This window comes from Pelophylax lessonae (assembly GCF_965119305.1).
Source record: "Pelophylax lessonae genome assembly, chromosome: 6".
Taxonomy (NCBI): Eukaryota; Metazoa; Chordata; class Amphibia; order Anura; family Ranidae; genus Pelophylax; species Pelophylax lessonae.
Window position 1 is genome coordinate 300378851 of NC_138773.1, and position 15892 is coordinate 300394742.

The 15892-nt window shown below is 46.3% G+C and overlaps 1 protein-coding gene across 1 annotated transcript; it reads left to right on the forward strand.

Moving 5' to 3' along the window:
* Window positions 1–2784: 2784 nt before the first annotated feature.
* LOC309557916 (tubulin alpha-1D chain-like) lies at window positions 2785–8031 on the forward strand (the record flags this gene model as incomplete). Its single annotated transcript, XM_082260785.1, has 4 exons — window positions 2785–2861; window positions 4148–4370; window positions 4478–4626; window positions 7048–8031. Exons 1-4 carry the CDS (start codon window positions 2859–2861, stop codon window positions 8029–8031), a joined length of 1359 nt encoding a protein of 452 aa, XP_082116911.1. The 5' UTR covers window positions 2785–2858.
* Window positions 8032–15892: the final 7861 nt, after the last annotated feature.

Consider the following 15892-nt stretch of genomic DNA (forward strand, 5'->3'; position numbering starts at 1 on the left):
GCATTGAACAGGAGGTGGTCAGAGACTGCGGACATTGAACAGGAGGTGGTCAGAGACTGCGGACATTGAACAGGAGGTGGTCAGAGACTGCGGACATGATACAGGAGGTGGTCAGAGACTGCGGACATGATACAGGAGGTGGTCAGAGGCTGCGGACATGCTACAGGAGGTGGTCAGAGGCTGCGGACATGGTACAGGAGGTGGTCAGAGGCTGCGAACATGGTACAGGAGGTGGTCAGAGGCTGCGGACATGGAACAGGAGGTGGTCAGAGACTGCGGACATGGAAGTGCCCTCCTCACCCCTCACAGTAGTTTCTTCCTATGTCCCCCTTCATATTAGCACATCAGTGTCCTGCTCCTAAGTTCCTTTCACCTCTCCATAGCCATATCAGTGACATTACTGCAGAGTGAAGCTGTGACACTGCCTGTGGAGAGGTGAAGGGGGCACAGGAGCAGGACACTGATGTCCTCTGCCCCCTGACTCATCTCTCTACTCCAGTCTGCTCTGCTATCTGAGTGTCGGAGGCTCAGAGCCCCACTCACCAGTCCTCTTCTCTTCTGTGTGCTCTGCGGGTGGCTGCCTCTGCTGTCAGTCTGTTGCTCTGTCCACTCCACCATCTGTCCAGACTCCAGCTGCATCTTCTAGTATCCACAGGGCCAGGGCCAGGCACAGTTCATCAGACTCCACTCCACCACACTGTCCCTAGCCGGCGCCTGGCGGCCGGTGTATTTGAAAAAATCGGCAGTACAACGGCCCGGCGGGAAAACTTAAATGACGGCGGGGGCGGAGGCAGGGGCGGGCCGTGGCACTAGTCTCGTCCGATGATCGCGATCATCTGACACAGCTCCGTCCATTGGGCATGTGTCAAGTGCAGAGAGTCAGGGGAGGCTGTGATTGGCCGAGACGCGCAGCGCTTGGTGTGCGAGAGAGGGAGGGGGGAAGCTGGGGCTGACGTCACACGGTCTCTGCGAGAGAAGAGAAGAGAACTCGGCTCGCTTCGGGGATCTCCGAGTCCGGAACTGCGTGCCGCACACGCGCAGTTCTAACCTTGCTGCCGCCGCCGTAGATTTACTGGCACTTTTCTCCTGCTACGGGCATTTAAGGGCAGGAGAAAAGTGCCCTGATTTTACGGGCTGTCCGTAAAGCTACGGGCAGTTGGCAACATTGCACTAAACCCACAGGATATTATGGAAGTTTATGGCTCAGTGCAGCTAACCCACAGGAAAGCTGCTGGTGCACGGTGCTACAACTGCAGATCAGTGTAAAAGTAGCCAAAGAACGCTTTGTTTGGGACTTCAGAACCGTATAGCTGGCACAACTCTCTACGAGGACTCGGGAACACACAGCGACACCCACACATGAGGGTAGAATCAGAGTATGTTCGATTATGCCAGGAAATTATAATGCATTTATACAATTTGAAACAGAGAGATTGATTTCGCATTAAAGGGTTTGGTTTCAGTATGACTCGCCATCACATGATACTTTTTTTTGCATGCTACACGAGTTAGATTATTCCCATAACAAATTTATGTTCTAGTGTGAAACTATTTCTGCAGAGTCAGACATATCTGAACAAACAAGATGTTATGATTATGAATCAAGGATAGCTACATGAGAAATAGAGAAGGATTATACAGCATGAAAACACCATTAACCCTTCACCCTTTTTTTACTTTAATCTAATATGTCGCTGCAAAACTTTGACCTTTTTGTCTTTCAGCAGCTCATGGCATTGCCAGGCTGTAAGAAAGGTTTCTGTCCCAGGCGGAGTGAAAACAAAATGCAGAAGCTGGCGCTACAGAGGAAACATTGGCTTATGCAGCTCCTACTTCTTCTGCTGCTGCTTGCTTCCGTCGGTGCCGGCTCCATCCACTATGATGCTCTGGGATGGTGAGTTGGCAATCCGCGATCTAGGCTTGCCGACCCGCCATCCCCGAGCATGGGGTCAGGGACCACATCAGAGGGTTCTGTGGGCCTAATGTGTGGCCACAGTTGATCACCCCTGCTCCACATAATAGACTCACTTTGCCTCTTGGCCTCTTCATTCACCACTTACTTCACCTACACTATGTTCCTTTTCTTTACTATTTCTTTTTATTATATAAGGGTCGCTTTCTGTTTCTTGGAACCAGACATGGTCGCCCCCTGATCTTATTTGCTATGCCATGTTTGGGGATCTAAATATCTGATTGTACCTTTTGTTATCTCAATAAACAAATGAAATAAATAAAATATGCAAAAAGAAAATGTCATTTTAAATAAAATTTTAATCTCAGTTTGGAGAAAAAAAAAAAATCTGTAATTCGGTTATATAAAAAATAAAAACACAAAATGTATGGACATAGTAAATAATTACAAAGAAAGTGTAAAAACAGTAACTATTTTGTTTCCTGTGTTCTGTTTGTCATCACATATATAAAATCCTCCTCCATGTTCCCAGTGATCTTCCCTCCATATCTGCCCTCTTCCCTCCTTCCTTTCCCTCTCTGTCTCCCTCCATGTGATGATCTCTGCCCCCGGGGGGGTCACCCCGCACTGTGTGTACCTGGTAACAGTTGTGTTGTGCTGAGTGCAGCCACTCCCAGGTAGGATTGTGTTCTATCCACAACACACAATGGTGTCACCTGACCCCCCCCCCCTCCTCCTGTTACTAAGGCCCCCTCCCCTCCTCCTGTTACTAAGGCCCCCTCCCCTCCTCCTGTTTCTAAGGCCCCCTCCCCTCCTCCTGTTACTAAGGACTCTTCTATCACTGACTCCTATATATATTGAGGAGAAGAGAGAGAGAGGACAGTGACCGCTCCACACCGAACACCTAACCCATCGGAAACCGGAGAGATCAACTTTATTCAACATCATGGTGAGTAACCAACCGCACTCTGCATCCTATACATCCCCCTATGTGTGACCGCACTCTGCATCCTATACATCCCCCTATGTGTGACCGCACTCTGCATCCTATACATTCCTCTATGTGTGACCGCACTCTGCATCCTATACATTCCTCTATGTGTGACCGCACTCTGCCATCCTATACATCCCTCTATGTGTGACCGCACTCTGCATCCTATACATTCCTCTATGTGTGACCGCACTCTGCATCCTATACATTCCTCTATGTGTGACCGCACTCTGCCATCCTATACATCCCCCTATGTGTGACCGCACTCTGCATCCTATACATTCCTCTATGTGTGACCGCACTCTGCCATCCTATACATTCCTCTATGTGTGACCGCACTCTGCCATCCTATACATTCCTCTATGTGTGACCGCACTCTGCCATCCTATACATTCCTCTATGTGTGACCGCACTCTGCATCCTATACATTCCTCTATGTGTGACCGCACTCTGCATCCTATACATCCCCCTATGTGTGACCGCACTCTGCAATCCTATACATTCCTCTATGTGTGACCGCACTCTGCCATCCTATACATCCCCCTATGTGTGACCGCACTCTGCATCCTATGCATCCCCCTATGTGTGACCGCACTCTGCATCCTATACATCCCCCTATGTGTGACCGCACTCTGCATCCTATGCATCCCCCTATGTGTGACCGCACTCTGCTGTTCTATGCTATGGGTAGCACAGTGGTTAGCACTTCCACCTAGCAGCTTTAGGGGTCATTGGCTTGAATCCCAACCACGGCACTAGCTGCCTGGAATTTGCATGTTCTCCCTGTACCTGTGTGGGTTTTCTCTGGTTTCCTCCCAAACTCCAAAGACAGGCTGCTGGGTAAATTGGTTCTAGTATGTGTATGTATGAATGTGAGTTAGGGACCTTAGATTGTAAGCTCCTTGGGTTCAGGAACTGATGTGAATGTACAATATATATGTAAAGCGCTGTTTAAATTGATTGTGCTATATACTGTAAGTACCTCCTGTAATAATAATAATAATATACATTGATGTGTATGATTGCCCTATACATCCCCTATGTGTGACCGCACTCTGCATCCTATACATTCCTCTATGTGTGACTGCACTCTGCCATCCTATACATTCTCCTGTGTGTGACCGCACTCTGCATCCTATACATTCTTCTATGTGTGACTGCACTCTGCATCCTATACATTCCTCTATGTGTGACCGCACTGCTCTGTCCTAATCCTAACTGCATATACCATTCACCCCCCACAGAGGGAATGCATTTCAGTCCACGTTGGCCAAGCCGGTGTACAGATTGGCAATGCCTGCTGGGAGCTGTACTGCCTGGAACATGGCATCCAGCCGGACGGACAGATGCCCAGTGACAAAACCATCGGAGGAGGAGACGATTCCTTCAACACCTTCTTCAGTGAGACCGGGGCTGGAAAACACGTTCCCCGCGCTGTCTTTGTGGACCTGGAGCCCACTGTGATTGGTGAGTAGGCTATCTGTTATGTTGTGTGATTAAATGGTGAATGAGATGTCAGCCAAGTGTTGTCACCTGTAGCACCGTTCTGACCCATTGCCATCACATTTCTATAGATGAGGTGAGGACAGGAACCTACCGGCAACTTTTCCACCCCGAGCAACTCATCACCGGCAAGGAAGACGCCGCCAACAACTATGCCCGAGGTCACTACACCATCGGAAAAGAGATCATCGACCTGGTGCTGGACAGGGTCCGCAAACTGGTGAGTGATTCCTGACCTAGACCTACCGTGTTTCCCCAAAAAAAAGATCGGGTTTTATAATAATTTTGCCACCAAAAGACACAGTAGGGCTTATTTTTGGAGAAACACAGTATGTGGATTGTACTAATAAGATACAATGTAATAGTCCTGAGCCCACTAGTCAAAGTCCATCACCAACAGCCATAGTTGTAAATGGATCTTGATAATCATTTTGTTGCATTGAATATTTGGCCAAACAAATAAATAATCCTTAATCTTGAATGTGGTTAATAGTTAATGTAAGGCCAGTGTTAAGGGTTACATTTCCAGGTTAGGTTGGGGGTGAAATGTAGGATAAAGTGTGTGTATAGCCCAACACGCTACAGTCGCCAGAACAAATAAAGAGGAGGAACATATCTAGCTGGAACACAGCAAAAAAAAGTTGACAAGGGGTTCTAATCCATCCCTACTCAATCCAAAACTACAAAAAAAAAAACAGTTTTCGCTATATATACACTTTGAGGAGTTTATTTTTTTAACTTTTTCTATGTGAATGTCTCAAGCATTCACTCAGCATTCACCAATAGTCCCGTAGTTTGCCAAATACATTTATTCCCTATGATAATTGATAATCTGCTCCATATACTACAGTATTTTACTGAAATACTTTAATCCGGAAAATACCACATTATGGCCACTAGATGGCACTGACAACCATAGGAAATAAATGTATCGGCCAAAATACAGAGATATTTGTGAAAGCTGAGCCAATATTTGGAGCATTTGCACACAAGTTTTTCATAAATAGATTCCTACGTCTTAATTAAGGAGCTAGGTGAAGTTTTAGGAGTTAGGTTTGAGAGTGGTTAAGTGTGAGAGTTGGTCTACGGGCAGGGCCAAGACAAGGGGTGGGGCAGAAGGGGCAGCTGCCTTGGGCACTGTAATATCATGTGAGGTTGGGGGGGAGGGGCACCACAAGGGGATGAGAGGGGGGTATCTGTGTTGGGAGGGGAAAGTTGGAGGGTGGCAGAGGATAAGAATGGGAGTGGAAATTAGGAGGGGTTCTAGGAATAATGATTTGGGGGGTACTTTTCCTGAGAGGTGGAACATGGTAAGAGAATTTGTACTTGGGAGGGGGTGGGAGATTTGGGAGGTGATATGGAAGGGGGGGAGGGAAATCCTGCTAGGAGGGATTATTTGTGCTAGGAAGGGAAATGGGGGGAGGGGTTTGTGCTAGGAGGTGGGAATGGGATTGGGGGGGGTGGAGAAATTGTGCTCGGAGGGGAAATTTGAGGTGTGATTATTATTTTTTTTTGGGGGGGGGGGGGTGCTAGGGGGATTTGATGAGAGAGAGAGAATTGGAGCTTGAAGGGGGAATGGCAAATATTTGTCCTGGCAGGGGCAGACTTGTGCTGGGAGGAGGGTGAATCTATGCGTTGGAGGGTAAGCATGCAAGTTAGTGCTCAATTTCTTTTTTTTTGGGGGGGGGGGTTTGCTGACACATAATGCTCATGGGGGGGGGCACAGTTTGGTATGTTTGCCCTGGGCTCTAGATGACCTTGTCCCAGCACCAGGGACGGTTCTAGACTATTTTGTGCCCTAGGCAAAACCAGCTACTTGCACCCCCCCCTGAAAAAAAAAAAAACTGTACATAATGCCCCCCTTTAACCCTACACTCCCCTCCCTGTACACATTGCCCTTCTTTCACCCTACACCTCCCTTCCTGTACACACTGCCCCCCCTTCCTGTACACACTGCCCCCCTTTAATGCTACACCCCTTTGGGCTTACACCCCCTTCCTGTACACACTGCACCCCTCTCTAGAGGTGACATCCACCGGGGATGAGGAGGTGAAAGGAGAGGAATGTGGCACTGGCCATGGCTGCACCCTAGGTGGCAGTGCGCCCTAGACGGCTGCCTAGTTCGCCTAGTGGTAGCACCGGCCCTGCCCAGCACTGCCTAAGGGTTAGGTCAAGATTAGGAATTAGAGGGTAAGAGGGGGTCAATCTAATATTAGGTTTGTTTTTGGTGCTTTAACACTTTCACTGGGAATTACATGGTCCTGGATTGTAGACAATGAAATTCATTGTTCCAGCATTCCATCCATAGTGTAAGGATAGTTGTAAAATTTCAGGAGCCATAATTGATCACATGATACCTTTTGCTCTAAAACATTTTTTTGAATTTAGGAAGTTTTAACTTGTGCAACTCTCTTGTAACATTTTTGTGATACATGTACAACTTTGCTATATGAATGTAGATCCACCAATTTAATTATTGCCTGGCCCTACTTGTGTGTTGAAGTGGCCTTGCAACCTTTCCCTATTATTAATGACAGACAGTGGAAGAAACTATACATTATCTAGCTACGGTAAATATAGCATGTTAGTCAAGAGTATAAATATAACATTATCCTTAGAGATGTCTGTGTCTTTTTCTCAGGCTGACCAGTGCACCGGTCTCCAGGGATTCCTCATCTTCCACAGTTTTGGTGGTGGCACTGGCTCTGGCTTCACCTCCCTCTTGATGGAACGTCTGTCTGTTGACTATGGGAAGAAGTCCAAGCTGGAATTCTCCATCTACCCAGCTCCTCAGATCTCCACAGCTGTGGTTGAGCCCTACAACGCCATCCTCACCACCCACACTACCCTGGAGCACTCAGACTGTGCTTTCATGGTGGACAACGAAGCCATTTATGACATCTGCCGCAGAAACCTAGACATCGAACGCCCAACCTACACCAACCTGAACCGTCTGATTGGCCAGATTGTGTCCTCCATCACCGCCTCCCTTAGGTTTGATGGAGCTCTTAATGTGGACTTGACTGAGTTCCAGACCAATCTGGTGCCCTACCCCCGTATTCACTTCCCCCTGGCCACCTATGCCCCTGTAATCTCTGCAGAGAAAGCTTATCATGAGCAACTCTCTGTGTCTGAGATCACCAATGCCTGCTTTGAGCCAGCCAACCAGATGGTGAAATGTGACCCCAGACACGGTAAATACATGGCTTGCTGCCTGCTGTACCGTGGTGATGTGGTGCCCAAAGATGTCAATGCTGCTATTGCCACCATCAAGACCAAACGCACCATCCAGTTTGTGGACTGGTGCCCAACTGGATTCAAGGTTGGTATCAACTACCAGCCACCAACTGTGGTTCCTGGTGGAGATCTGGCCAAGGTGCAGCGTGCCGTGTGCATGTTGAGCAACACCACAGCCATTGCTGAGGCCTGGGCTCGCCTGGACCACAAGTTTGATCTGATGTATGCCAAGCGTGCCTTTGTGCACTGGTATGTGGGTGAGGGTATGGAGGAAGGAGAGTTCTCTGAGGCTCGGGAGGACATGGCTGCCCTGGAGAAGGATTATGAAGAGGTTGCCACTGACAGCGTCGAAGGAGAGGGTGAAGGAGAGGAAGGAGAAGAGTATTAGATTTTCTGCACAAAGAAAATTAAATAAAGTCTATTTTTATGAATAAATATTGCTTTATGTATTATTATTATTATGGCGATTTTACATCTTATTATAAGTTTGAAAAATGGAGTACAAATTTCAGTACTAGGTTTATGGTACTAGCTCATGTAAACACAAAATATCTCAACAGAAAAAAATTCAGTTTGCACGGTTCATAGCTACTCCATGTATAATCTATATACAGTATTTAATACATTGTACGATGCACCATTACCAAGCTTCATTATTAAAAAATTGCAGTAAAAAATGAAATCCTCTTCGGATGTCTGCTTTTCAAAAATGGGTCATTTTAGAAGTTTTCATACTGTCCTGGCATTTTCACCCATCCCTTTCTTTTGGTGGTATTTGATCACCTGTGCGATTTTTACTTTTTGCGCTATAAACAAACAAAGAGCGTTTATTTTGAAAAAATAACAATATTTTTAACATTTTTTATATGAAATTCCCCCCAAAAAAATGTAAAAATCTAAATTTTTTTAAATGTTTGGCCAATTTGTTTTCTGCTACCTATGTTTGGTAAAAAAAAATCACAATAAGCGTATTTTGATTGGTTTGCGCAAAAGTTATTGCGTTTACTAACTAAGGGAAAGATTTCTGTCATTTTTGGTGTTTTTTTTTTTTAACGAGTAATGGCGGCGATCTGCGATTTTTTTGCAGGACTGCGACATTGCGGCGGACAGATCGGACCCTTGACTGACATTTTTGGGGGTACCAGTGACATTTCTACAGTAATCAGTGCTATAAATATGCACTGTTACTGTAAAAATGACACTGGCAGGGAAGGGGTTAATTTTATTGGAGAGGGAGGGGTTAATATATGCCTGGTGCTTACTAACCTGTGTGGGGGGAGGTGACTGAGTGACACAGGGACAGATCGCATGTTCAGCTATGCTGAACACTGCAATCTGTCACTGTTTGTCACTTAGGAGCTCTGCCCGCTCTGTTTACACAAGCGGGTGGATCTCCAAACTCAATTCCCCGACGATCGGGGAAGAGCAGCGGCGCTCCTCCCCTGGCCGCCTACAGAGGGAGGAGACCAGCGACGTAGGTCTACGTCGCTGGATGGAATCGAGCCACTTTGCCGCAGTACAGTCCCAGTGACTGGTCGGGAAGTGGTTAAGGAGTGTATTCAGTTGGGTACTCAAGAGAAGTACGCAAAAAAAAACAAAAAACCCCAAAAAACATTTGTACTAAGTGTATGCAGCATCGATTTGATGCTGCGTCTGTCCCCCACCCCCTCTATATTGAAAACTGAGCAATCAAAGACCACTGCTTCAGTGAGCAGAGAGCCGTTGACTGCAGTCACCGGCTCTCTGCTCTGCCCCTCCAGCACTTATTGAGTGCTGGGCTCTAGAGAGGCGGCACGCTGAGAGGCTGAGCCAACTGTCTCTTAGGCATCTGGGTGGATCCCGACATTAAAACCGGGAGCCCTCCAGAGTCTGGACTAGCTGAGTGATGTCAGCCAACAGCAGACTTTAGCCCCTTGTTGGCTGAATACGGGTCACAAGTGTGCAGAATAAAGTGCACTCCTGTTAACCTACAGGAAAGGTTGGGCTAAAAGAGTTTTGACCCTACTTTTCCTTTAAGGTACACAAGTCCATAAACTCACTATGGTGCTTGTTTGTGTATACATGATATGAAACCCATTGGAGCACCTTTTCTGTCAGGTCAACTTATCAATGGAGAGGGGTAGAGTAGCAAACCAATGTCTACTTCTCAGGGTAAAACAATGGTAACCTGGACTAACTTTCTAAGGCAGATCATAGATGCTGCAAATTTCTTTCCTGCATCAAGGGAATCGCACCTGCCGAGCAATGGTCTGCTCCCGGTGGAGGGGCAGGGGCGGTCGGGGAAAGCCATTCCAACTGGGAGAAGACAGTGATTATTGCTAGTGAATCCGGCAGGCTGGTTGTACCCAAGTTGACCGGTCAACTTGGAACATTCAGCCAGCCCATTAACGGTTTGAATCTCGGCTGGTTCCTGCTGAACCGGCCAAGACTCGAACTGGCCCTAACCCATTAAATTAACACATTTTTCTAAAAAAATTGGCTGGTGGGGACAGGGTTCATCCATAGACTTCACATTGTTGTTGAATTTGGCCAAGAACTCATATCTATGGGTGCCCCAATGTAGTAATCCTGAAACCTCCAGCTATAGCACTGTTGTCTACAAGACTTTACCAGCTGTGCCAAGTATGCTAAGAGCAATGCTTAGTATAATCCCTGGGTGCCATATATTGTCAGGGTGCTGCTAGGCCAGTTTATGTCTTTGCTGTGAGCTTGCTGAGGATATATATTGCATCTTCAACCTTATTTCCCACATGCCTCTCTGCTACCTCCTGTGCACTTTATTCCATATGTGTGCCGGTTGTGCACTCACTGTCGTCCATGGCAGAATAATTACTGGCATTTTCTGTCATGCTAATTAAAGTGTATGTATAGCCACATTTTTTTGGTCTTGGATAAAGTAGCAAGCGATTGAAACCTGCCCATTTTTATTTTACTATCTATATATATTGGGGAGATTTCTGTTCACTTCCTGTCCATGAGACTCAACCAGGACAGATGGAAAATTCCCCACTTAGACAGTTGTCACCGGAAGAGCATGGGCGCCCCCATAGATCCCCCTTTAGAGCAGGCCAGAGTCCCACATAGATCCTCATTTAGAGCAGGCCAGGATCCCTATAGATCCTCTTTAGTTTTACCTTTTCACCTATATTCCCTATGCTACCAGGTTTTCCTTTACCACCAGGTACTCCAGGCTCTCCCTGAAAAGAATATATATACAGTATATTTAGCCAATATGACCCCCTTTAGAGCAGGCCAAGATCCCCATAAATCCCCTTTAGAGCAGGCCAGGACAGGGTCCCCCATAGATCCCCTTTAAGAGCAGGGTCCCCAAAGATCCCCCTTTATAGCAGGCCAGTTCCAGGGTCCCCCATGGATCCCCTTTAGAGCAGGGTCCCCAAAGATTCCCCTCTTAGAGCAGGCCAAACTGCCAGTGGGGGGGGGGCTTGCCCCCCCCCCCCTTGCGGACGCCCATGCGTTAGAGCTGTCCCTTTTGGAAGATTCCCCCTACCTCCTGTCCTGACAACTCTAAAATGTTGGATTTCCCATGTATAAAGGATGATGTGATCTTTACTGATTCTTACATCATACTGTATGATAATCGCAGATCGCCGCCATTACTAGTAAAAAAAAAAAAAAAAAAAAAAAAAAAAAAAAAAGACATAAATCTTTCGTTAGTAGACGCGATAACTTTTGTGCAAACCAATCAAAATACGCTTATTGCATTTTTTTTTTACCAAAAATTGGCCTAAAATTTTAAATTTTTACATTTTTTTTTGGAGAATTTCATATAAAAGAATGTGAAAAATGTTATTTTTTCAAATTTTTTTTTTTTTTTTTTAAACAAAAAATTGACAAAGGGGCACAGGTGATCAAATACCACCAAAAGAAAGCTCTATTTGTGGGAAGAAAAAAGAACGTCAATTTCATTTGGGTACAGCGTCGCACGACCACGCAATTGTCCGTTAAAGTCACGCAGTGCCGAAACGCAAAATAGGGCCTGGTCATTGAGCAGCCAAATCCTCCGGGGCTTAAGTGGTTAAGAGACCTCAAGGCACCCCGGTTGAAAGGCTGGATCACAGCATACTGGGCGGCTTTATATAGGGGTGCTCTCACGTAGCTATGTAATAAACCTTTTAATTTGGCACTTTCTCAGTCTGGAGGTTGATTTCATTTCAGGTATCCGAAGGTTTAAAGGAACTTGACTTAAACTCCCTATTCACCCATCCCTTTCTGTTTCCATAACAGTGGTCACCAGGATAAACAGGGTGAACCAACCAGGCAGAGACAGCAAAAAAAAAAAAAAACAGACAGGACTTGGAATCCTTCTCTACTCTATCAAAAAACAGAAAAAGATTAGTTTTACATACCCTTTAAATGTACCAAGCAGGATGCACTTTGCAGCCATGTTGGCCCCCATGCAGTGCCGGGCAAGATCATTCAGTGCCCAGGGCAGGGATGGCAAATAGCAACCCCCCCTTCATTATGTGCAAGCTTATGTGGAGGAGGGGGAGAGAGAAAGCACAGCCCACACCTCCTCCTGGCTTTCTCTTCCTCTCCTTGTCGTTTCCAGTGCTGGGCAACAGGAGTAGTGAGATGCAGCTCTCACTATCCCTGTAAAGCTGGATACACACTATACAACTTTTGTTGTCAGATTTCCTTCAGATTTACCTTTTCTATGTAGTGCAAGGGCCAGCCAGATTGCATACAAATTGAAAGTGTTTAGGTTTGACCTCATATTATACGGTTTTGGTAAGTCTGAAGGAAAAAAAAATCTAAAGAAAATTGTATAGTGTGTATGGCCCATTAGTCTTCTAGTAGGAGGAACTTGCGGTGTCCCCATCCCTACAATACATGCTGCGCCCAGGGCTGCTGTCCCTTCTGCCCACCTCTTGTCCTGGCTCTACCCCCATGCAAACATCTAGTGATGGTTTAGATAGGACCTCCTCTCTTTTATGGGATCATTGGTTAGCACTTAGATTAACGGTACTGGCATCCTCAGTTTATATTAAGATTGAACGGATACCCTTTTCTTTTTTAGACAAGTACTGATACTTTTCGGTCAGGTACTCACCGAGACTGAGTACCGATAAATGAATGGGCTTAAACTGCACTGCAATGAACCGCATGCAATTTGAACAGGAATGCGGTGCAATTCTTGTCTAAATCGCTTTCGGTTTCCCATCGCTCCTGTGTGAACCCCGGCTTGTCATTGCGATTTCAGCCTGGGTTCCCACAGGAGCGATGCATGAAACTGCAAAGCATGGCACTGCATTCCTGTTCAAATTGCATGCGATTCTTTGCGGTGCGATCTGAGCCTATTAACTTTGTATGGGCGCAAATCACACTGCAAAGTATTGGTTTTATGAGTGATATGAATGCGGCTCGGGTGTGTGAATGGGGGGGGGGGGGGGCTCCGATATGATAGACTATGTTGATGTGAATGGGGGGCTCTGATGTGAAGGTGAGGCTCTGATATGAGGAGTGCGTTGATGTGAATATGGGGGGGCTCTAATGTGATGGAGTGCTTTGATGTGAATGAGGGGCTCCAATGTGAAGGTGAGGCTCTGATATGATGGAGTGCTTTGATGTGAATGGGGGGGGGGGCTCTGATGTGAATGATGGGCTCTGATTAGAATGAGAAGCTCTTATGTGAACAGGAGCTCTGATGTGAATGAGGAGCTGTAATGTGAATATGGGGGGGGGGGGGGGGGGGCTCGAGCTCTAATGTGAATGTGGGGCTCTGATGTGATTGAGGGGTGTGGGGCTCTGATGTGAATGAGGGGTGTGGAGGTCTAATGTGAATGAGGGGTGTGGAGGTCTAATGTGAATGAGGGGTGTGGAGGTCTAATGTGAATGAGGGGTGTGGAGGTCTAATGTGAATGAGGGGTGTGGAGGTCTAATGTGAATGAGGGGTGTGGAGGTCTAATGTGAATGAGGGGTGTGGAGGTCTAATGTGAATGAGGGGTGTGGAGGTCTAATGTGAATGAGGGGTGTGGAGGTCTAATGTGAATGAGGGGTGTGGAGGTCTAATGTGAATGAGGGGTGTGGAGGTCTAATGTGAATGAGGGGTGTGGAGGTCTAATGTGAATGAGGGGTGTGGAGGTCTAATGTGAATGAGGGGTGTGGAGGTCTAATGTGAATGAGGGGTGTGGAGGTCTAATGTGAATGAGGGGTGTGGAGGTCTAATGTGAATGAGGGGTGTGGAGGTCTAATGTGAATGAGGGGTGTGGAGGTCTAATGTGAATGAGGGGTGTGGAGGTCTAATGTGAATGAGGGGTGTGGAGGTCTAATGTGAATGAGGGGTGTGGAGGTCTAATGTGAATGAGGGGTGTGGAGGTCTAATGTGAATGAGGGGTGTGGAGGTCTAATGTGAATGAGGGGTGTGGAGGTCTAATGTGAATGAGGGGTGTGGAGGTCTAATGTGAATGAGGGGTGTGGAGCTCTAATGTGAATGAGGGGTGTGGAGATCTAATGTGAATGAGGGGTGTGGAGCTCTAATGTGAATGAGGGGTGTGGAGGTCTAATGTGAATGAGGGGTGTGGAGCTCTAATGTGAATGAGGGGTGTGGAGCTCTAATGTGAATGAGGGGTGTGGAGCTCTAAGGTGAATGAGGGGTCTCTGATGTAAAAGGTAGACTGATCATCTGAGATAAATAAAGGAAGTGCGCTGAATATAAAGTAGTGAAGCTGCAACCTTAGATCCAAAATGAGGAACAGTGTGATGAAGTGAAAAAGCAGGTGCGCTAAACTGATATAAACTCTAGTCAAACAAATGACAAAAAAACAGAGCAAAGCAAGAAGTGAAGTGTAAAACAAGGGTCCGTCTTATAAAGGTAACAGAAACCTTATGTGCAAATCACAACAAATGGCCGTCTAATTCAACCAGTGCAAACAAGCTAAGGAAGACTGATCAATGAGCAGCCTATAACAAAAATGGGTGCAAGCAAGTGAACATGTGTGCAAAATACAAAATAAATGACCGGTTAAACCAGTGATGACAGAAACCAGTCAGATAGTATATATGGGTGCATACAAATGAATTAAACTGTGTAAAGTCCAAAAAAGTCAGTGGTAAAAAACAAAAACACATTTGATGTGGTTCCAGGTGAAAAAATCCACAGCAACTGGATGTGCAGTTAATCCCACCACCGTTAATGGACTGGCTCCCTTACCAGAGTGAGAAAATACAAGGGCGTGTGAATAGTCAGATCCAGGATGGAACTCTCATGCTCGGGTGAGGGGGGGGGGGGGGGGAGGATAATGACAGAACCCTCTCTCCTCAACAGGAGAGAGTGGGTGAGCCTCTGACCAGATGGATAAATATAAGGGCTGGTGTATGAGCTCCACTGTAAATAGATATCCTCCTCTCCTCCTAGCATGTGACTGGATCGGTCCCCTCTGGTTGTTTATTAGTACAGATCCTCACGGTAAACCTTTAACGATCGATCCAAAACCAATTGAGGGGGGGGGGGCGGTCCAGGCATTTCAAGCAGGAATCACCCCGGTACAAGCACTTTCCCTGAAATATCGGTAACCTCAGGGGCCGATTCCAATATATCAGGGAAAGTGCATATCGGCCCCCGATATATCAGTGTGGCCGATAAATCGGTCGATCCCTGGTTTTCATCCATCTTTGCATTTCAGGGCTGCCGATTTCTCAAAACCACTTTTGGACTCTTTTCTCAACCTTTTTCCAGTCGAGGCACACCCCGAAATTATGGACAGTCTCGAGGCACCCATTAAAATTATGGACAGTCTTTTGAGGCACCCATTAAAATTATGGACAGTCTTTCGAGGCACCCATTAAAATTATGGACAGTCTTTCGAGGCACCCATTAAAATTATGGACAGTCTTGAGGCACCCATTAAAATTATGGACAGTCTTGAGGCACCCCATCCTAAAATATAAAAACTATTCTAATAGTTTTACATAATGCAGCAACATCCACACATGTAGGACGCCCAATGTTAGAGGTACAAGTTGGTACTGACTAGAATTCCAATGTTTCTTTTTCCCCAGTTTTTTTTCTTACGCTCAACTAATGTGACCCCAAAACTTATGGAGAGAAGCAGGGAAGGGTCAAACAAGCATGCTACGCAGACAACTGACATCCTCCTTATCAACTGATGATGTCATTCATCGTTAGCAGGTCGGCAGCTAGAGGGTCGTAATGGTGCACAATGAAAACCTATGACTTTAAGTAAATTAAAGTCTGGCTTTATCCACCCACTGACTTGTATACAATTTTT